General features: G+C 39.8%; 1 protein-coding gene across 4 annotated transcripts in view; it reads left to right on the forward strand.

The window, feature by feature from the left end:
* pde3b (phosphodiesterase 3B) overlaps positions 1–24,265 on the forward strand; it is a 249,067-nt gene that overhangs the window by 202,248 nt on the left and 22,554 nt on the right. For all 4 annotated transcript variants that reach the window (XM_072592355.1, XM_072592356.1, XM_072592357.1 and 1 more), the window contains exons 5-8: positions 6,332–6,450; positions 16,116–16,323; positions 21,258–21,352; positions 22,530–22,672. In XM_072592355.1, coding sequence (XP_072448456.1) covers positions 6,332–6,450; positions 16,116–16,323; positions 21,258–21,352; positions 22,530–22,672 — 565 coding nt within the window. The remainder of the gene's footprint in view (positions 1–6,331; positions 6,451–16,115; positions 16,324–21,257; positions 21,353–22,529; positions 22,673–24,265) is intronic.

Here is a 24,265-nt window from a genome sequence, read left to right on the forward strand (position 1 = left end):
TTTCTCTCCACAGATGCGGTCTGGCCTGCTGTGTATTTCCAGCATGTTTTGTTTTTATTTCAAAAGTATTAACTTCAGCCAAGAATAGTTTTATATATTTAGGAAGGGTTTTCCATTCCACTAGTAAATACTAAATAAATTTGGCAAAGCGAAATGCTAATGAGTGTTTCTACAATAAATTCCTGTTTTGTGATAATCATTTGTAAAGGCAGAGATTCATTTTTAAAAGACCATATGCACTTGAGATTATCTAATGTTTACAGGTTCAATGACTAAAATAAATGTTTACCTTTGGACTTTGGAGCACTAGTGGCATTACATTTGTGGTGCAAAATGTTTTATGGTGGCATGGAGAAAGCTCACTCAAATGCAAAATCATAACTACCTGTCCCCTTGTTTATCTTCAAATCACCTACTTTTTATGTTGATATACTAGAATTTAAGTATCAGCTTTCTCTGTTAAGTGAACTATATCTGACCAGTCCCATCTCCTTTTGTTATTTATTTCTAATGATTTTTTAAAGTTTAGTTAATGTTGAAATTTTGAATCTATTCTTAAATTATGTTGTCTTTGCCTATCTAATCTCCTTTTCCTGTGGGAAAACATTGTGGGCACAATTGTTTAAAGACTGATTAATCTTGAATATCAAATCAAAGTACATTGTGTTGCTTTCTACAGACAGTTTGTAGAACTGTGTATCTCTGAATCAGAGAGCTGCAGGTTAAAATTCCACTTCAGAGGTGTGAGTATGTAGAATAGGTTAGTACTTGGAAAGTGCTGCATTGTTGGACTTGCTGTCTTTCAGAGAACATATTATATTGATATCCCTTTCACCTTCTCTGGTGGAGATGGAGAATCACATCATGTGATTGACAGACAACAGGGGTGCCTTGCCCATGTGTATTTCTCCAGTTCTCCTTCAAAGCAGACTCGTCGATAATAAACTTCTTTCTCTTTGTAGTTCCTTGCTTTGCAAAATTAGTTGCTACAGTAGAACAGTGACTATACCTTGTAGTACTTCTTTGACTTTGGAGTCCTTTGGTTCTGAGGCCATGTCAGATATCATATAATGTTATGTCTTTCTAGCAAGCTTCAATTTTTACTGAAGAGCAAGGCCTTATCGATTGGGCACCTTAGATCTTCTGTTGAACAGGGTTTGTCAAGATTCAAACAAGTAATTGTTATAGCGGACTCTCCAGTCAGGGGCATAGACAGGTGATTCTGCAGTTGTGAGCCAGAATTCAGGAAGGTGTATTACCACCCTGGTGCAAAAGTCAAGGACTTCTTGGAGCAGTTGCAGCAACTTGTCAAAGGAGAGAGTAAATAGAACATAGAACATTACAGCGCGCTACAGGCCCTTCAGCCCTCAATAGTTCCACAGGTCAATGCAACAATCTGAAGCCCATCTAACGTACAATTTTCCATTCTTATCCATATGCCTATCCAATAACCATTTAAATCTCCTTAAAGTTGGCGAGTCTGCTACTGTTGCAGGCAGTGCTTTCCATGCCCCTACTACCCCCTGAGTAAAGAAACTACCTCTGACATCTGCCCTCAATTTAAAGCTATGTCCCCTCATGCTAGCCATTGCCGTCCCCATCCCCGAGAAAAAAGGCTCTCACTGTCCACCCTATCTAACCCTCTGATTATCTTAAATGTCTCAATTAAGTCACCACTCAACCTTCTCTCTAACGAAAACAGCCTCAAGTTCCTTAACCTTTCCTCATAAGACCTTACCTCCGTACCAGGCAACATCCTAGTATATCTCCTCTGAACCATTTCCAAAACTTCCACATCCTTCTGAAAATGCAGTGACCAGAACTGTATGTAATATTCCAAATTTGGTTGTATCAGAGCTTTGTACAGCTGCAGAATGGTCTCATGGTTCCGAAACTTACTCCCTCTACCTATAAAAGCTAACACACCATATGCCATCTTAACAACCCGGGGCAACATTCAAGGATTTGTGTGCCTGGACTCTGAGATCTCTCTACTCGTCTACACTACCAAGAATCTTATCATTAGCCTAGTAATCTGCATTCCCGTTACCCCTTCCAAAGTGAATCACCTCTCACTTTTCTGCATTAAACACCATTTGCCACTTGACAGCCCAGCTCTGCAGCTTATCTGTGTCTCTCTGTAATCTACAACATCGTTCGTTACTATCCACAACTCTACTGACCTTAGTGTCATCTGCAAATCCACACAGACAGTCGCCCAAGGCTGGAATCAAACCCTGGTTCCTGCCGTTGTGAGTCTGCAGTGCTAACCATTGAGCCACCATGCTGCCCCTGAACAGCCAGAGGTCATTGTATACATTGGTAGAAAAGGGGATCGGGTTGTGCAGAGGCAATATAGGACATTAAGTAGGAGGTTAAAAAGCAAGATGTCAAAGATAGTAATCTCTGGATTACTTCAATGCCACGTGCTGGTGAGAGGAGGAAGAGGAGGATCGGGCAGATAAATGAATGGCTAAGCAGATGGTGCAAGGGTGAAGGACTCAGAGTTTTGGATTGTGGAAATCTCTTCTGGAGCAGAAGAGACCTGCTTAAAAAGGGTTGGTTCAAACGGGAGACCAATATCCTGTCGAGGAGATTGCTGGAGTTACTCAAGAGCCTTTAATTAAGAATGGAGGTAGGGGTTTCCTAAGTAGTAGTGAGAATACAGAGAAAGCTACAGAGAAAGTAGGGCAGCATGGTGGCTCAGTGGTTAGCACTGTTGCCTCACAGTGACAGGGACCCAGGTTCAATTCCAGCATCAGATTGTCTGTGTGGAGTTTGCACATTGCATTCTCCTTTGTCTGTGTGGGTTTCCTCCCACTGTCCAAAGATGTGCAGGTTAGGTGAATTGGTCATGCTAAATTGCCCATAGTGTTCGGGGATGTGTAGATTAGGTGCTTTAGATTAGATTCCCTACACTGACTATCCGAAGAGTAACCCACCCAGACTCATTTCCCTATATTTTACCCCTGACTAATGCAATTAACACTATGGGCAATTTAGCATAGCCAATTCACCTAACCTGCACATCTTTGCATTGTGGGAGGAAACTGTAGCACCTGGAGGAAACCCACGCAGACATGAGGAGAATGTGCAAACTCCACACAGACAGTTGCCTGAGGCAGGAATTGAACCCAGGTCCCTGGCACTGTGAGGAAGCAGTGCTAAGGCAAATATAGGGTAGGGGAATGGGTCTGAGTGGGTTATTTTTCGGAGGGTCGGTGTGGACTTGTTTGGCTAAAGGGCCTATTTCCACAGTGTAGGGATCCTAATTCTCATTCTATGGATTGTTCTGCAGTTAAAGAGAACAAGTTAATTAGACAAGATGGCAGGTAAGAGCATGTCAGAAAACAAGGAAACTCTGAAGAATTCTTTTCAATGCAAGAGGTCTGACAGATAAGGTGGATGAACTCAGGGCATGTCTAGGAACATGGGACTGGGATATCATAGCTGTTACAGATACAGAGCTGAGGGGGGGACAGGACTGGCAGGTCAGTGTTGCAGGATTTAGATGCTTTAACAAAGATAGAAAGGGAGGCAAGATAAGAGGGGAGTGATTAGGGAAAATATTACTGCTGTATTTAGAGAGGATATTCCTGGGTGATCGTTCACTGAAGCTATATGGGTGGAACTCAGAAATAAGAAGGGGATCATCACTTTCATGTGATTGTACAATAGGACCCCCAAAGGTCAGCGGAAAACTGAGGAGCAAATACGTAGGGAGGCCTCAGATGTCTGTAAGAGTAATAGAGTTGTAATAGTGGGGAATTTTAACTTTCCAAACATGGATTGGGACTGGCTTGGATGAGGAGGAATTTGTTAAATATGTTCAGAAAAACTTTCTTCTTCAATCTGTAAATGTACCTACTAGAGAAGAAGCAAAATTTAAAACTTCTCTTAAAAAGTAAGGCAGGACAAGTGAATGAAGTGATAGTAAGGGAGCACTTTGTGTCTTGTGATCATAACTATTTTAAATAGAATTTTAAAACTAATAACAGAATATTTTAAAACTAGAGGAAAAGGATAGGCCTTCTGTAAAAGTTAAAGTTCTAAATTGGAGTAAGACCAATTTTGATAGAATGAGATAGAAACTTTCAAAAGTTGATTGGAGTAGACTAATCACAGGTCAAGGGATAATTGGCAAATGGGAGACTTTCAACAGTGTTGTAAGAGAGTTGAGAGGCAATATGTTCCTATTCAGTGAAGGATAAGGCTGGTAGGAGTAGATAACAATGGATAAATAGAGTTAATGAAGCTTTGGTAAAGAAAAAGAAAAATGCATATGTCAGGAATAGACAACTAGAATTAAGTGAATTCTTGAAGAGCATAAGGGGAGTAGGGGGCATTCTTAAGAGAGAGGGAGACCAGCACGGCAGGAAGGGAACATGAGATAGCCTTAGCAGATAACATTAAGAATAATCCAAGGCAATTCAACAAGAACATTAGGAATAACTGGGGAGTGAGTAGACCCACTTAAAGATCAACGAAATCATCTACTTGTGGAACCACAAGAGATGGTCGAGATTCTGACCAAAAACTTCATATCAGTACTTACGGGAGAAAGACATAGAAACTAGGGAACTCCAGGAAATAAATACCCATGTCTTGAGATAGTCCACATTTCAGAAGAGGAGGTCCTGGAGGTCTTATAAAGCATAAAGGTAGATACATTTCCAGGACCTGATCAAGCATATACCAAAATATTGTGGGAAGCCAGGGAAGAAATTGTGGTGTCTTTAGCAGAGGTATTTGTTTTACACACAGCCAAAGGTGAAGTGCTGGAAGACTGGAGGGTGGCTAATGTTGTGCCTTTATTTAAGAAAGGTTGCAAGGAAAAGCCTGGGAACTATAGACTAGTCAGTAGTGAGTAAGTTGTTGGAGGGGATTCTAAGAGACAGAATTTACATGGACTCGGAGAGGCAAGGGCTGATTAGGCACAGTCAGCATGCCTTTGTGCATAGGAAGTCAACTCTTGCAAACTTTAACTGAGTTTTGTGAGGATGTGACCAAGAAGATAAATGAGGGAAGAGTGATAGAAGTTGTCTGAATGGACTTCAGTAAGGCCTTTGACTAGTTTCTGCATGGTAGACTGGTTAGTAAAGTTAGATCACATCAGATTCACAGAGAGCTTGCCAATTGGCTACAAAATTGGCTTGATGGTAAGAGACAGAGTAATGGTGGAGGCCTGTGTCCAGTGATATTCTGCAGGGATTTTTGCTGTTTGTCATTTATATAAATTGGTTGAGAATACAGGTAGCATGGTTCACAAGTTTGTGGATGACACCAAAATTGATGGTATAGTAGAGAGTGAAGAAGGTTATCTAAGATTGCAAAGAGATCTTGATCGATTGGGTCAGTGGGCCGAAAAGTGGCAGATCAAGTTTAATTTAGACAACTGCAAGGTGTTACATTCTGGTGAGACAAATAATGGCAGAATTTACACAGTTAGTGGTAGTACTCTGGGCATGTTGTCAAACAGAGAGCGATCTAGGGGTTCAGGTATGTAGTTCTTTGAAAGTCGCGACAAAGCTAGGCAGGGTGGTAAGGAAGGCATTTAGCACGTTTGCCTTCATTGCTCAGACCATTGAGTATAAGAGTTGGAACTTTATGTGCAGTTGTACAGAACTGGTAAGGCCACACTGAATTACAGTGTACAGTTCTGGTCACTCTGCTAGATGAAGGATATTATTAAATTGGAGAATGTTGCCAGGGCTGGTGGGTTTGAATTATAAGGAGAGGCTGGGACGCTTTCACTGGAGCATCACAAGTTGAGGATTGACATTGTAGAGGTTTATAAATCATAAGGGGCATAGATAAGATTATAGTAAAGGTATTTTTCTGAGGGCAGAGGAGTTCAAAACTAGAGGGCACAACTTCAAGCTGAGAGGAGAAAGATGTAAAAGAGACCTGAGGGGCATCTTTTTCACAGATGGTGATTTAAACGTGGAATGAACTGCCAGGAATTGGTCGGTGCAGGTACAGTTACTATTACTTTAAGACATTTGGACATGTGCATGAATAGGAAAGATTTAGAGGGATACATGCTAAGTGCAGGAAAATGGGACTAGTTTAGTTTGAAAAACTTTATTCAGCACGGACAAATTGAACGGAAGGGTGTGTTTCCATGCTGTATGACTCGATATTTTCTTGGAGACAAAACAACTCACGGATGGAAGTTTAACTTAAGAGGTTAATTATTTAAATTGTATCTCTTAACATATTATATATTTGTGCTTACACAACATATTGGTGGGTGCAACTTTTTAATCTATGTTAAAGTGGTTTGAGAGCAGTTTTTGACTGACTTGTTTGTCGGTTTTCCCTTTTCAAGTACTTTAAATGCAGGTTCACAGGCAAATGGACCTTCCAGTTCAAACCTGTTGACAATTCCCAAATCTCGGTCTGCATCCCTATCTTTAACATCTCATCATGTTGGACCCAGACGGGCAGGTAACAAATTTTTGTCTTAAGATAACAGCATTTGCTCTTGATGCAGCTGTCAAGACAATTATTGACTAACAAATTGATTTCTAGTTAACAAAATCAAAGTGAAAGGTTTTGAAGTAGTCTCCCAAAGCAAGGTCTGTATCTTCAATATGGAAGCATGAAACCAAAATGAATATATCTATCATCTTATCTGAAAGACAGCACTGCTAGATTATTGTTCTCCATTGCTGCATGTATGTAGGCATGAAAGGGTAACTTTGCATGTGAGTAAAAAGAAAAAAGATCTTCTTAATTTCAGAAGACGAATCATTTCAATTGTCTTCTTCTGATTTGAGAGATTGTCAGAATTATTTGACCACGCAATTTCATTTTGATTATTTTACCAATCCATTATTTTTATGCAATGACAGGCAGTGTTCATTTTCTCTTTGAAGAATAGTTGTAACTGAAGATAAATAGTCAAAACCTTTCAAAGGAAAAATGTAAGCATATCACAAATATAACAAAGACTGGCACTTCGAATTTCATTCATTTCCACAGGGTCCATAGTTGAAAATTTATCTTTGATTTCTATTTGGTGCTATTTTTGGTTTTCTAAGATTTAATCATAAAATGTTTTAGCCCGGTTTAAATTCTTGCTGCCTCTATTCTTATACTTCCTTTGGCTCAATGTGCTTTTCTCTATTTGCTCGCTCATTGGCTCACAATTTTCTCTTAATTATATATTCTTCAACAGCACAGAACCTTGAACACTTTGTGTATCTAGTTTAGACATATGAATACAGATTTATTTGAAGATATGCAAATGTATAATTAAACCTGATTCCTGTTTTGTGCTTTAAAATTTATTAAGATTAGGATTTAGAAATTAAATAATGCTCTTGTTTCAAATAGTTCTCTTTGTTGTGATGAAAGGTGCATTATTTATATTTGGATTTCAAAATAGAGGCATGGATTTTGGTTAGTTCTAAGAAGTTAATCTATTTGTCAAACAGGTTAGGAAATTATTTGAAGCAGTGACCCAAGTGCATTAGTTTCAAGAAAGTATGTGATTACGGTCAAGTGCTTGGGACATCCCTGTAGTGTTAATGGCTAAAATAGAGTCATACAGCACGGAAACAGACCCTTCGGTTCAACTTGTTCGCACTGACCAGGCATTCCAATTTGACCTAGTCCCATTGGCTAGCATTTGGCCCATATCCCTTTAATCCCTTTCTCCAGCTGTCTTTTAAGTGTTGTAATTGTACCTGCCTCCATCAATTCCTCTGGCAGCTCATTACATACACACACTAACCTCTGCATGAAAATCTTACCAGTCAGGTCCTTTTCGAATCTTTCCTTTCTAAACTTTAAATCTATGCTGTCTAGTCTTGAACTCAACCACCCTAGGAAAAAGACCGTTGCTTTTCACCCTATACATGCCCATCCTGATCTTATAAACCTCCAGAAGGTTTCCCCCCCCCCCCCCCCCGAGCTTCTGACACTGCAGGAAAAAGGCCCCAGCCTATTCAGCTTCCCTCTGTAACTCAAACCCTCCAGTCCCACCCTGCAACATCCTCGTAAATCTTTTCTGCACCCTCTCAAGTTTAACAAAATCATTCCTGTAAAAGGTGACCAGAATGATATGTCATAATCTAAAAGTGGCCTCATCAATGTCCTGTACAGTCGCAACGTGATATCCCAAATGCTATACTCAGTGCTCTGACCAACGAAGACAAGCTTGCCAAATGTCGTCTTCACCACTCTGTATACCTGCAATTCCGTTTTCAATCAACTTTGCACCTACATACCCAGGTCTTTTTGTTCAACAACACCTCTGGGCCTTACCATTAACTGCATAAGTCCTGCCCTGATTTCCCTTATGAAAACGCGACACCTCACATTTACCAAAATTAAACTCCATTTACCACTCCTTGGTCTGATCAAGGTCCTGTTGTAGCCTGAGATAATCTTCCTCACTGTGTACCACATCTTCTATTTTGGGGCAGGTTTACTTACCATATTCCTATATATGCATCTAAGTCATTTATGTAAATGCTGAAAATTTTTATATACTGTTCTTTTATGGCAGACAGAGTAAATACTTTCAGGCAGTTAGCTTAGTTTTGTCTTTCAGAACTTTTAACGTTCAAGGTTTTAGTTCAGAAGAACACAGATTTCACATGGAAAGTAACATAGTTCCTCCGAGCAAGGAAATTGAGTCAATTCAGGAAAATTGGTCCTCTCAGCAGAAGTGGGTTCCAGTCTATGGTACTTCAAGCAAGCAGAGTTTGGTTACAAATCTTCAAGTTGTTGGAACTGAGAAAGTTAAGAAGTTGGCTCTACAGTTCAAATCAACGAAACTAGGCAATGTCTGTTACATAAAGATTTAAAGACGTTGAGATTGGAGTGATATTTCTTTGGAATTGAAATACTGCAGTACATGTTGTTGGAAAATGGATTGAGACTTTGTTTGTATTAAGATTTTTCTAACCCTCTTCTAAGCTTCTATTTCTTTTTTGTTTTAGAAAAACTCGTGCTCTGTTTTTAAAGGACAGCTGTAATCTTGTTTGAATATGTTCCAATGAATAACTGCCACATTAGTCAGCTGCAAAAATTAAACATATGATCTTTCAAGCCAGGTTTCATTCTGGGATCTAACTTCTGCAGTATTGCCATCAGCAAGGAACATAACACTGCTCCAGGTAGTGCAGGCTGACAGGACCATGCAATGCTCTTTCTTTTCTGACCCAGTCTTAACTTTAGAATGTTGCAAATGCACAGAGTGATATTTTCCATTATGTTTTTTTAATTCACTCGTAGAATATATGTGTTGCTGGCTGGCCCATTCCTCATTGCCCTTGAAAAGATGACTGTGAGCCACCTTCTTGAACCACTGCAGTCCATATGCTGCAGGGTGACCAACAGTGTCCTTTTGGGAGGGAATTCCAGGATTTTGACCAGGCAAAGTGAAGGAGCGGCAATGTATTTCCATGTCAGGAAGATGAATACTTGAGAGGAACTTGCAGATGATGGTGTTCCCATGTATCTGCTGCCCTTGTCCTTCCAGATAGAAGTGTTCGTAGGTTTGAAAGGTGCTGTCTCAGGATCTTTTGTGAATTTCTGCATTGCTACTGAGTGTCGGTGATGTAAGGTGTTTATGTTTGTGGATGAGGTGCCAATAAAGTGGGTTGCTTTGTCTGGATAGTGCCAAACTTCTTGACATTGTTGGAGCTGCACCTATCCAGGCATGTGTGTAGCATTAAGTACAAGTGACAGTATTATATAAATAAATAAAAGCTTGTGCCTTGTAAATGGTGGACATGCTTTGAAAAGACATGAGGTGATTTATCCACTGCGGTATTCCTACTCTCTGAGCTCATTTGTTGCCACTGTGTTTGTACAGTGCATCCAGTTGACTTTCTGGTCAATGGTAATCCCACGCATGTTGATAGTGGGGGACATTCCGTGATGTTAATGCCTTTGAATTTCATGGAGCTACGATTAGGTTGTCCCTAATTGGTCATTGTCTGACAATTGTGTGGTATGAGTGTTACTTGTTGCTTGTCATCTCAAGCCTGGATATGGTCTAGATCTTGTTCCATGGACTGCTTCAGTATCTGGAAGTGCAATCATCAGTGAACATCCCTACATCTGACCTTACATCGTAGGGAAGCTCATTGATGAAGCAACTGGAGATTGTTGAGCTCAAGACAATTGCCTAAGGAACTCCAGAGATATCCTGGAGCTGAAATGAGTGACCTCCCACATTGACAACCATTTTCCTCTGTGCCAGTATGACACCAACCAATGGAGAATTTGCCCTTAATTCCCATTGATTCCAGTTTTTTTGGTCTCCTTGATGTTGAATGCAGCCTTGATGTCAAGGGCTGTCACACTCACCTCACCTCTGGAATTGAATTCATCTGCCCATGTTTATACTAAAGCTGAAACGAAATCAGGAGGTGAGTGTCTTTGGCAGAACCCGAACTGACCATCAGTGTGAGGTTTATTGCTGTGCAGTTGCTATTGATGACACCCTTCTACCACTTTACTGATGATGGAGTGTAGATTGATGGGGCGGTCATTGGCCGGATTTGATTTATGTTGCTTTTTGTGTGCAGGACATACCTAGGCAATCTTTCCACATTGTCAGGTAGATGGGATTGTTGTAACTGTGCTGGAACAGCTTGGCTAGAGGAGCGGCAGTTTGTGGAGCACAAGTCTTCAGTATTATTGCCAGAATGTTGTTAGAGCCTATAACCTTTGCAATATCCAGTGCCTCTAACCATTTCTTAATATCCCGTAGAGTGAATCGAATTGGCTGAAGACTGGTGTCTGTCAAGCTGGGGACCATTGGTAGAGGCCAAGATTGATTATCTTCTGGTTGAAGATTGTTGCGAATGCATCAGCTTTACCCTTTGTACTGATGTGTTGGTCTGTTCCGTCATTGAGGATGGAGATATTTATGGAGCCACCGCCTCCATTGAGTTAATTGTCCACCACCATTCACAATTGAATGTGGCAGGACGGCAGAGTTTAGACCTGATCCCTTGGTTGTGGGATTGCTAAACTCAATCTATCACTTGTTGCTTATGCTGTTTGGTATGCAAGTAGTCCTGTTTAGTAGCAATACTAGGTTGACACTTCATTTTTAGGGTGCCTGGTGCTGCTTCTGGCATGCCTTCCTACATTCTCTACTGAACCAGGGTTCATCTCCTGGCTTGATCGTAATGGCTAAGTGAGGCAAATGCTGGGCAATGAGGTTGTAGATTGTGTTGGAGTATAATTCTGCTGCTATTGATGTTTCAGAATGCCTCATGGATGCCCAGTCTTATGTTACTGGATGTGTTTTAATTCTGTACCATTTAGCAGTGTGACAGTGCCATTCAGTACAACGGAGGTTATTCTCAATGTGAAAGTGGGACTTTGTATTTAACTTTTGCAAGGTTATGGTGGCAGAAGGTGTGATATAAACCTGTGAATTTTGTCTTGTACTTTAACAAAAGAACCACTCAGAATACTTTGCTTGCAACAAATAGCAGTCTGAACAGTTTGGTATCTTAAACTATTTAGTGATCTAGTGATGAATCTTTTTTTCTGATGGTGTTTATGTTTCAATAGCATGTATATTTGTTGAGAATTATGAAATATTTCTGAAATATATGCCATTATTCATCTGTCATCATACCTTTCAATGTAATATTCCAATTTATCTTAGTAAACTTTCCCACTTAATTGTGCAAACTACTTTTGCCAATTTCTGCTTTCAAGTTTGTATGTCCATTGAAGTTGATGAAAGTGAGGACTACAGATGCAGGAAATCAGAGTCAAGATTAGAGTGGTGCTGGAAACACACAGCAGGTCAGGCAGCATCCGAGGAGCAGGAAAATCGACGTTTCGGACAAAAGCCCTTCAAGCTTCCTGATGAAGGGCTTTTGCCTGAAATGTTGATTTTCTGCTTCTCTGATGCTGCCTGAATTGCTGTGCTTTTCCAGCACCACTCTAATCTTGACTCTGAATATTGAAATCCTCATGATGTTTGCATTATGTTTAGAGATATAAAAATTGGAACAGAAGTAGACCATTTAGCCCTTGAATCTTCAATTAGATCACAGCTGATCTGTTTATGTGACTGATTCTAAATTCCCACCTATCCGCAATAATATGTGATAATGCTGCCTAACAAAATCTCTCATCACTGACTTTGAAATATTCAGTGACACTGCCCTACTGCCTTCTGAGTTAGTGGTTCAAAGTTGCATAGTTCTCTTAGGGAAAAACATTCTCGTCATCTCTGTCCAGAACAGAAGATCCTAATTTTTAAAACAGTGTCCCCTTGTTCCAGACTGATCCACATCAGGAAACCTACTTAACACTTCCACCACGTCAAGACCATTCTGGATCTTAGACACTTCAATCAAGTTGCCCTTCATTTTTCCAATGGAACCAAACCCAACTTATCCCTATTAGACAACCTACTCATGCCAAGTATCAGCCTAGTGAGCATTGTCTGAACTGCCTTTAATAATTTTTATATGCTTCCTTAAATAAGGAGCCTAAAATTTCACACCATAATACCATAGTTTGAAAGGTCAGAAACTGGCCATTCAACCCATTGAATCTGCTCTGTCATTCACTGAGAACATCCACTTTGGTTTTATAACCCTTGATTCCCTTACTGATTAAAAACCTGTCTGTCTTGACTTTGAATGAACTTAGTAATACAGCCTCGACAGTCTTCTATGGTGAAGAACTCCACAAATCTAACACCGTCAGAGAAGAAATTCCACCTCCTCTGTGCGTTAAATAGGCAATCCCTTAATCTGACATCATGCCTTCTGGTCCTAGACTCTCACAGAAAGGTTTCCCCTTGTGAATCTACCCTGTCAAGTTCCTTTAGAATCTTGTATGTTTCAATTATGTCATAGTATTCTTCTATATTCCAATGCATACAGACTTAATCTACTCAACCTGTCCAAACCCACAACCACCTTCAAGTTTCCCCTTCAAGCCACTTGCCATCTTGGTTTAGAATAAATGGCCGTATCTTCACTGTCGCTTGGTCAAAGTCCTGGAATTCCCTCCCTGATGGCATTGTGAGTCAATCCATAGCAGGTGGACTGCCGTAGTTCATCACCACCACCTTCTCAAAGGCAATAAATGTTGGCAAACGATGCCCGCAACCCATAAATGAAGTAAAAAAACAATTAGGATCAGTCGAATGGACTTTCTCATGATAACCTCCCATGCCAGTATATCTTTCCTTCGATATGAGGTTCAGAATATTCCAGCTGTGGTCTGACTAATGCCTTGATTTATTTTAGCAAGACTTATCTCTTTTTAATCCCCCATTTCTATTGAAATAAAGACCAGCATTCCATTTGCCTTCTCTATTACCTGGTGAACTTGGATGCTAACTACTTGAGATTTATGCAGAAGGACTCCCAAATCCCTCTGTAATGCAGCTTTTCGCAATCTTTCTCCAACGGAATAATAATCTGCTCGACTGTTCTTCATGTCAGAGGGCAAAATCTCATATTTTCTCAGATTATAATACATCTGCCAAGTTCTTGCTCATCACTTAATCTGTCTATATCCCTCTACAGATCCTTTGCACCATCCTCAGTAATTACCTTTCCACCTGTTTTTCTGTCAGCCACAAATGCAACTATTGTGTTTATGCTTTTCTCTTCTGTGTCACTGATGTACATTCCAACTAATTGTGGCCTCAACACTGAGCCCAGTAGCATTGCATTAATTATATGTTACAATCTTGAACTTGCCCCAACTCTTTGCCTTATATTAGTTAGCTAAACTAGACATTTGATAAGGTATAATATTTTCGGCTACTTAATTAGCTAAGAGCCCTTAGGTAGTAGGTAACATATTAGCATGGTCCCCCTTTATTAACTCCCCAGTCCCATTCTGTCAGGAGCCTATGTTAACCTTGGCCTCTGTTCCTTTTTATATATTGAAAGAAACTACCCATCTTGATGTCAGTTGCTAGTTTACACTCAGAGTTTATTTTGTCCATTTTTTGGTTGCTTTTTGTTGGTTTTCATAAAACTTCTCTAATCCTCTGACTTGGCATTAATCTTTGCCACATCGTGTGGGTTTTCTTTCAATTTGATGCTCGTCTTAACTATCCTGTTAACCATGGCTGGCTTACCCGTTTCTAGAATAATTCTTTCTCACTGGATGTATATTTTCTGAGTCATGTACTGTTTTCTTAATCATCTACCATTTTTCCTCTACTGTTTTCACTACTAAATGCCTTTGCCAATCCACCCAGCTAGCTGTATCCTCATTGCTTTGTATTTGCTCTTAAGCTCAGAACAGTTATTTCTGAGTCAGGTTTCCTCCCCCACCACCCCCCCTCTCCCCACCACCCCCCCCTCCCCCCCCCCCCCCCCGCGCTCCCTCAAATGGAATACTAAATTCTATCATATTATGGTCACTGATTCTGTGGGAATATTTTACTCTGACTCTGACATCATTTATTGAACCTGCCTTATATCTTTGCTGATCTAGCTATCCTTATCTTCATGAAGATTAAAGTCACTCATGATTACTGTGTTGCCTTTTTTACATGCCTTCACTATCTCCTGATTTATTCTCTGCTATTATTAGAGGGTAAAGACTATTCCCACTCATGTCATCTTCCTCTTAGTTTCTCACCTTCATCCATATAAAATCTACATTTTCTGATACAAGTTGCAATATTTGAGATGTGGTCTCACCAGTGCCCACCAGTGGTCTCACATGGAGCATAATACCCTCACTTCTACATTCAATTCCTCTGGTAATTAAGAGCTTCTGTTAGCTACCTTGATTATGTGCTGCGTATGAAGTTTGTGACTCAGACATCAGAAAATATATATCCCTTTACGCCTCATAATTTTGCAGTCATTCTCCATTGGACTAATACTCTTTTAAACTTCCTGCCAAAGTGAACAAATTCACATTTTACCTCATGATCCATCCTCTGCCAGCATTTTTCTGAGGCTTTTTCAAAATATTGCTTTTTCCCGACCACCACATTGTCTGCACCTCAGACTGTAGTGCACCTCAATTTTATTTGCTGCTGTTATAATCTCAGAGTTTTGTTATGGAGCTCTTTCAAGTTCTCTGTCTTAGTGTTCTTTCTAGTGTGTCCCCTGTTTAAGAAGCTAATAAAAAAGTTATATACATAACTATTAAAGGTATGGCTACAAGTTCCAGTTACATGTTGAACTAATGTTTTTGCATCTGTAAATAGGTTTTTTTGTTATCTGTTGTTGAATGTTTCTAGTTGTCTAAATGTTATCTTGCAAGTACTTTTTTCATTACTAATGACTGTCAATTCTGAGCAATATTTTGAAATGATTAGAAATGTTTATTCTGACTTGTACATGATCGAAAAGAATTAGAACTTGAAGGAAAAATAGAATTGCTGACTGTGAAAACCAAGGAAGCTGTGTATATTTGACATTTTATAAAGTATGAATAGATCATGGAAATTCTTCTTCATTAATGACACCGTGCTGTTGTTGCTCAGTTATGCTGTAACACTAAACACCATCTGTATTAGCAGTTGGGGAGTTCACAAGATTGTAGCTTTTACATGATTCGGAGATGCCGGTGTTGGACTGGGGTGTACAAAGTTAAAAATCACACAACACCAGGTTATAGTCTAACAGGTTTAATTGGAAGCACACTAGCTTTCGGAGCTCCTGATGAAGGAGCGTTTCTCCGAAAGCTAGTGTGCTTCCAGTTAAACCTGTTGGACTATAAGTTGGTGTTGTGTGATTTTTAATGTAGTTTTTACAGTAATTGTTAATCTGAGTTGTAGGACATGCTGCCACACAGTGTTGAAATGTGGATCTACTTCTGCAATCTCCAAAGCTGCTGACCTTAATGTCAGTTCTGTAAAACAAAAACTGACGGGCATACAGGGAAGTAAAGGGAACATTGTTGAAGGACAGATTGACTTGTTGCGTAATCATTCCTTTTAATTGGTGGTTCAAAAGAACATTGTAGATTGCTGGAAATAGGTTGTTCTCGACGACTGTTGGCAAGTCAAAAAAAAATGAGAAAATTAATTTGGGATTAAATGCACATAACTTCATTCTCATGACTGAAAAGTTTCAAAGAGAAGTATCTATGGTATCTTTTGATTAAACTGTTGCAATTCTCCTTCATTTTAGGTATTTCTCCTAGCCTCAGTCCTGTGAATTCCCCAATTCATGGTCCTGGGTCAATAACGGGTTTCAACCGCTCACCGGTGGAATTTCCTGATACCGCTGACATACTGACCAAACCCAGAGTGACTCTTCATAAACCAATTGGATACACACTCAGTTCTCCAGATTTTCAGCAATCTTTTAGAATGTCCAGTAGTGCTGTCTGCAGCAGGTACTTGATGCATTCCTGAATATGTGCATTGAAAGCTATGTCTGGGATTTGAACCTTTGTGAAAAACTTTTTTTTAATATTCCACAAGCAGGCTTATAACATACTGTACTGTGGTTTGTCACTTGTCACCAACAAAGCTGGCTGGAAGCCTTTAGTCACAATTAAAATGAATAGAGATGGCAAATCTTTCAAGTGTTGTATTTTAGCTTTAAAAGTCATAGTTTTTATTTAAAATTATGTACACATACATCCCAAATCTAAGTATGAAACAGATATTTACAGTACAGTAAAAAGAAGATATTCATGATTTTACTCCAAAGTTGCAAATCACATGGAAGGGAATTACAAATATTTCAGTGTTTTATTTCATGAAGGGTCATCTGTAAATGTTCTATTTTTAACTTCACAGCTATGACAAATATTCCATTCCAATACAGAACAACCTCGATTATCCGAATGACAAGGGCAGGGGGTATTTTGTTCGGATAACGGGTAGCATTTTTACGGGACCTTGAGATCTGATCCAGATAATCCAAAATTCAGATAATTGACATTTAGATAACCGAGGTTATTCTGTATTCAACTTGATAATTATTATTGCAAGATAAGTTTCATCACTTATTGTTCAGTTTTAGATTTTGATATTTCCCGTTACTCATGTTACTTGTGCAGTTATAATTTAAAATAAAGCATTTAATCAGTAGTTTTTGTTTTTTTAAATCTGACTCCAGTCACTGATGTGATTTTCTTACAGACCTTTCGTGCAAGTGTTGTTTTCTCTTAAAGCTTGCATAGATGCTTTGTCAGGATGTTGCCACAGGGATGCAGCAGATTATCGAAGTGATAATGACCCCTTTTGTTTCATTAAAAATGTGCAATATATGAACGTATTCCTTTTGCCTCCACAAAAAGGAGTAGCACATACACGTGCATTACACTGTGAGCCCAACTGATGATTTTAAATTATTTTCTAATATAACTCTGAGCATAGTCCATATTACTTATTAAATGGCTTCCAATAGCAGAATCACATTGAATGGTGAGTATACTCTTATGAGGTTTATAAGCTTGGTATGGTTTCGCATGATTAGCATGAGAACTCGTCATAGTCATACAGCACAGAAACAAGCTATTCGGCCCAACTCATCCATGCTACCAAGTTTCCTAAACTGAATTGGTCCCATTTGCCTGCGTTTGGAGCATATTCCTTTAAACCTCTCCTATCCATGTACCTCTCCAAATGTAATTGTACTTGCCTCTATCACTTCTCTTTTTGTAGTTCATTTCACATACAATCCACCCTCTGTGTGGAAAAAAAAAACCATCTCTGGTCCCATTTTAATCTTTCCCCTCTCACCTTAAACCTGTGCCCTTTAGTTTTAGACTCGCCCACCCAAAAAAAAGACCATGACTATTCACCTTATCTCTGCCCCTCATTATTTTATAAACCTCCATAAGGTCACATCTCAGCAACCTATGCTCCAGTACAAAATGTCCCAGCCCATCCTCATAACTCAAACCTTCCAGTCTTGGTAACATCTTGTAAATTTTTTCTGTGCCTTTTCCAGTTTAATGTGGCAGGGAGACCTGTGTCTCTTGAGTGTCCACACGTATATGGACTTCTAAGACTGCAAAAGCAAGGTCCGTTTATGATCTATATTAACTGTGACTGGGTCTGCAAAAAAGAATTGGCGACATGGTGTGTAAACTGATGCAACCAGTTCAAAATGAAGTTTTCAGATACACTTTGAAGGAATCCTTAATGAATTCAGGGACATCTTTAACATCTCCCTGAGTTGTGCCATAGTTCCAACATGCTTCAAGACTGCTACCATCGTCCCTATGCCAAACAGTCTTCAGTAACCTCCCTCAACAGCTACCGCCCCGTTGCATTAATGCCCATTATCATGAAGTGTTTTGAGAGACTCATGATGAGGCATATTAAGACCCTGCTGCCCCCCCTCACTGGACATGTTGCAGTTCACATATTGTCCCAACTGCTGAACAGATGCCATCTCCACTACCCTCCAGCTGGCCCTCACCCACCTGGACAAGAAGGATACCTACATTAGATTATTGTTTATAGTGTTACATGCAGAATTGAAGTCTATCATTTCTCAGCACCTGATTGGAAATCTGAGTCTGCTGGGCTTGAATACCTCCCTCTGTAACTGGATCCTGGACTTCTGACTGGGAGACCTTTAGTCTGGATTGGGAACAGCATCTCCAACACTATCACACTGAGCATAGGGGCCCCCTAAGGGCTGTGTGCTCAGTCCACTGCTGTTCACGCTGCTGACGCACGATTGTGCAATGATGCACGGCTCAAATTATATTATTAAATTCGCTGATGACAAGTTGGATAGTGGGTTTCATTAGCAGGAACGGCAAGTCAGCACACAGAGAGGAGGTGCAGCAGCTAATGGGCTGGTGCGGAGCCAATAACCTGTCTCTGAATGTGGACAAAATGAAAAAGATGGTTGTTGACTTCAGGAGAGCACAGAGCGATCACACTCCACTGGATGTGAACTGCTCCCCCGTGGAGATCGTGAAGAATGCCAAATTTATTGGTGTCAGCCTGGTGGAGAATCTCATCTGGTACCTCAACACCAGCTCCATAGCCGAGAAAACCCAGCAGCATCTCTACTTGAGGAAAACCCATCTCCCACCCCTTATCCTCACCACATCCTGCAGAGGTTTCATTGAGAATACCCTCAGCAGCTGCATCACTGTCTGGTCTATGAATTGCATTATCTCAACTCGTAAGACCTGACAACAGATCGTGAGGACAGCTGAGAAGATCGCTGGGGTATTTCTTGCCTCATTGCAGACATTTACACCACCTGCTGCATCTGCAAGGCTAATAGCATTGTGGACAACCCCACACATGCTTCATTCAAATCGTTCTCCCTCCTGCCACCTGGCAGAAGATACCGGAGCATTTGGTGTCTCACGGTCAGACTGCAATAGTTTCTTCCCCCAATCCAGCAGGCTCCTTAACACTGTATGATCACACTTTATTTCATTTGCAATTTTTGGACGACTTTTTGAATTGCGACAAAAATAGTGTTTTATTAATGGTCATCCATTGATACATTGTAATTTGTCCACCACTGTGCCTATTGTCTTGTTAGGAATTGCTGTGCTGTCTTGCATGTTTTGCACTTTTCCATGCACTTTATGCTGCTCTATGTACTTTTGTGTCGTCTGTGTGTTCAAATAGCACCTTGGTCCTGGAGGAACACTTTCATTTTCATTGTGCCAGTTGTATATGGTAGAAACGGCAAATAAAGCTACTTTCATAAAGACTGTACAGGATCTACATCTTGAGAGCAATAGCATATCGATATGGTCTTTTGACATTGCTAGCCTGTTTACTAACAGCCTACTCAAAGAAGCCATTGACATTTGCACTATGTTGCAAAATAATGGCAATCTGGATGTATCACTTGTGTCTGAACCTGTTCAGTGAACTCATTAACTTCACAACATTTGTAGTTGAGTTTAATTTCAATGACAGCATGTATGTTCAAATAGTTGTGTTACCTCTAGGCCCCAATAGGCCAAGCGCTTGTGTGCATCTTCGTTGATTGCTATTAGAAGCATGTCTTTTGATGGAGTGACCACCGACCTTCTACTCCTTGGATATTTCCAAACTATAGTCGACACATTTGTGATATTTGAATGTTCAGTTGCATCAAAGAATTTCTTTCAGAAATGTAATATATTAACTTAACATAAATTCATCATTGAAATGGAGCAATCAAGCAAGCTCCCTTTACTCTGTGCAAGTTGAGAAATATGCAAAAAGTTCCTTTAGTACTATCTACCAAAAGCCTATGTCAGTGATCAATGTGTTGGGTTCCTGCACTTTTATGTGCTATGGGATCTGTGTTATTGAGCAGCTTGTGAATTGAGCCCTAACCATCCACGCAGTATAAAAATGTAATGTTACAATAGGGCATTTTAAAACAATCATGCCTGGCAATAGCTACCTAATCAAATAGCTCACTCTGTACTGCAAAGTCATGAAAGGGCCTCTGTCCACTAGTTTTAGCTCTTAGAAGTTCCCAGATGACTGTGGAAGAAGTAAGTGTTAAACTAAGTGTTAAACAATAGACAAAGCTAGCTTTCTCATGCTGTCAGTTTGTAGTAAACTCTACAACACAAATGTGTAATATATGAATTTCAGTGCTTGTGTGGTATTAGTTATGTAGGCTCGCAGACCATATCAAACAGTACATCCTATCAAACATTCATTGTAGGCAGCATGTTGATTTTGCTCAGCCAGGTCATTCTTGTAAGCCTTGGAAAGATGTGTGCAAATTAAATGTAATTTTGTTGTTGGAAGTTATTTATTAAATAATCCAATTGTGCTCAAAATTACACTGAAAACTAAATTAAAATAATCAGTCAGACTTGCTGTGTGACAAGTTTGCATGTGCGATAAGCTACATACATAGGACTCAGTTTTGTGTTGGCAAAGGAATTCATATACTTTTGTGCTTCTTTTCATGAAACCGAAGGAGAGATGGAGGCTGCCAGTGTCTATTGCATTCCCGTGGCAACACCTTGACTAGTTGGTCTCCCTTTCTTGTCTGCAAACTAATTTTGACAGTGAACTGTTCTTGCTGCATATTGCAATGCCAATGATATTTTAATATATCTGCACCCATTTATGCTATATAAGTTGGTCTTCTCTTTTCCAGTGTGCTCCTTACAACCTTATCCTAATGAGTGCAAGATGAAAAACTTTGAATTTGATCTTGGAAAACCATGCATTTACAAACAGAGTTTAGCCAGTTTTGCAAATCTTGCAACTTAATGCAGAACGATGATATATAGAGTAAAACTTGATCATTCTGGATTGTTGGAAAATAAATTTGCTTCAGAATTACTTCTTATTTCTGTCTTTTAAAATGAATTTGTTCCAGTTGTGGACGAAATATGCTTAGACCTGTACAAAATATAGATTTAGGAGACAGCAGTTTGCAGTCAGTTGCAGAATCGCCCTGTACCAAAAGACAAGGTATGTGCTAATTGAGGTTTCCTTCTTTAACAACAATATTGTGTCATGGGTAAAAATCATTGTTGGGATCTGCTTATTTTTGTTTTGCTGGCAGAATGTTGGACATTGCAGGGACATTGTTAATTTTCTTGCCATGTGTTTATGAAATTCTAAATTTTTGACATAGCTCAGATATGGTAAAATTTCTCAATCTGAAGTAACTCATTCATTTGCTTTTAATAATGGGTTTTTTGCAATAAAACAATGCAATTGACTTTTTTCTGGAAAATTAGCATCACAGGCAATGATCAGAAAAATATACTGGTAAACGATCCTTTATTCGAAATGCTCGGGACCAGCTGTTTTTTGGAATTATTCGGTTTTCAGAATAAGTGACAGTTTAATAGTGAAAATCTTACTGGAGGAGCTGACTTCTAAGTAAGAACAGTGGGCGGCACGGTGGCACAGTGGTTAGCACTGCTGCCTCACAGCGCCTGAGACCCGGGTTCAATTCCCGCCTCAGGCGACTGACTGTGTGGAGTTTGCACATTCTCCCCGTGTCTGCGTGGGTTTCCTCCGGGTGCTCCGGTTTCCTCCCACAGTCCAAAGATGTGCAGGTCAGGTGGATTGGCCATGCTTAATTGCCCGTAGTGTTAGGTAAGGGGTAGATGTAGGGGTATGGGTGGGTTGCGCTTCGGCGGGGCGGTGTGGACTTGTTTCCACACTGTAAGTAATCTAATCTAATCTAAAAACAGGATAATCAGTGCTTGGCCATGTCCCCTCACGTTGCATCTGAGTGACACACATCGAATGGGTGTCGACTTGAGCTAACTGCACGCCAAACGACCTTGCTGATGAGAAAAAACTTCACAAAAAACCTTCGGATTTCAGAGCTTTTTGGTTTTTGGATGTTCGAATAAAGGATCTTCTACCCGTATTAAAAAGTAGCATAAAAATAAACAGCATTATTTTAAATGTTGTTTCATAACTTGCATTTTAACTGTAATAATTTTTTTTATTGTCTTTCTGTAAAGGCATTTTTTCCCCTCTCCATGTATACATCACTCGGGTTTAAGATCAGTGTTTAAAATAATTTAAATGAGATTTATATCCTTGTGTCAGAAGGAAGTTCTTAGTTAGTACTTGGTGTGTAAAACAGTATGGAATAGTGTAAGAAAAATTGTGTTTTTGTTTTAAGATGAAGGTAAAGCTCCTGACAGTGGATTTAAGGATGAACACATATCTGGAGCTGACAAAAGGGAACAATTAGAAAATGAAGGATCCATGAAATTTACTGGTAATGAGGACCAGCAGGTGCAAGCGCAAAATAATCAGTCTGGGGTGAGGCTAATTTCTGTGATTGATTCTTCATTTGTTTTTGTTTACTGATTCAGCAGAAGTGCATTGAATTTGATCTGTCATTCCTATATGAATACGTAACATAACCATAGAATTTATATTTGAATTCTTGTGTGGTAATTGATAGAAATTATTAATAGCAAATAGTGAGTGAAATATTTTTGACATTTAATATCAAGAGATTTTCTTGACCCTCTTGAATATTCTACCACAGGAAGTAAAAATATTCAGTGATGGTAATATGATTGAACATTGAGGGGCAATGATTGGATTTTCTCTTTTTGGACATTGCCATTGCCTAGGTTATTTGTGTTTTAAGATGAAGGTAAAGCTCCTGACAGTGGATTTAAGGATGAACACATATCTGGAGCTGACAAAAGGGAACAATTAGAAAATGAAGGATCCATGAAATTTACTGGTAATGAGGACCAGTAGTGTGTTACAATTGTTACATGCCACTTATTAGCTCAAGCCTGAATGTTGTCCAGGTTTTGTTCCCTTGGATATGTCTGCTTCAATATTTGAAGAATTATAAATGCTGTTTACATTGTGCAATCATCAGCAAACATCCCCACCTCTGGCCTTATGATGGGAAAAAGTCCTTTAAAAAGCCGATTAAAAGTAGTTGGGGCTATAATGTCTTGCAATAATGTCCTATGGTTAAATTGATTAGCCTGCAAAAACCACAACCATTTTCTTTGGTATTTGGTATGAATTTAGACACTGGCAGTTTTTCCTCGATTCCCTTTGACACCAGTTTTCTTTGGACTCCTCAGTATCACAGATCAAATGCTGCTCTGATATTAAGGACTGTCACTGTCTCTCCTCCTCTCACTTGTGGAGTTCTGTTGTTTTGTACATATTTGGATGAAAACTGTAATGAGGTCAGGACATACCTTGACCTCGCAACATCTAAATTGTGTGTCAATGAGCACTTGTTATGTAGTAAGTCCTGGTTCATAACAGAGACAACATCACCTTGCTATTAATAGAGAGTAGACTGATGGGTGGTGATAAGAGTCATAGAGATGTACAGCATGGAAACAGACCCTTCGGTCCAACCCGTCCATGCCGACCAGATATCCCAACCCAATCTAGTCCCACCTGCCAGCACCCAACCCATATCCCTCCAAGCCCTTCCCCCTATTCATATACCCATCCAAATGCCTCTTAAATGTTGCAATTGTACCAGCCTCCACCACATCATCTGGCAGCTCATTCCATACACATACCACCCTTTGTGTCGAAAAAGTTGCTCTTAGGTCTCTTTTATATCTTTCCCATCTCACCCTAAACCTATGCCCTCTAGTTCTGGACTCCCCAACCCCAGGGAAAAGAATTTGTCTATTTATCCTATCCATGCCTCTCATAATTTTGTAAACCTCTATAAGGTCACCCCTCAACCTCCGATGCTCCAGGAAAAACAGCCCCAGCCTGTTCAGCCTCTCCCTATAGCTCAAATCCTCCAATCCTGGCAACATCCATGTAAATCGTTTCTGAACCCTTTTAAGTTTCATAACATCTTTCCAATAGAAAGGAGACCAGAACTGCATGCAATATTCCAACAGTGGCCTA

The sequence above is a fragment of the Chiloscyllium punctatum genome, chromosome 22 (genome assembly GCF_047496795.1).
Source record: "Chiloscyllium punctatum isolate Juve2018m chromosome 22, sChiPun1.3, whole genome shotgun sequence".
NCBI classification, from domain to species: Eukaryota; Metazoa; Chordata; class Chondrichthyes; order Orectolobiformes; family Hemiscylliidae; genus Chiloscyllium; species Chiloscyllium punctatum.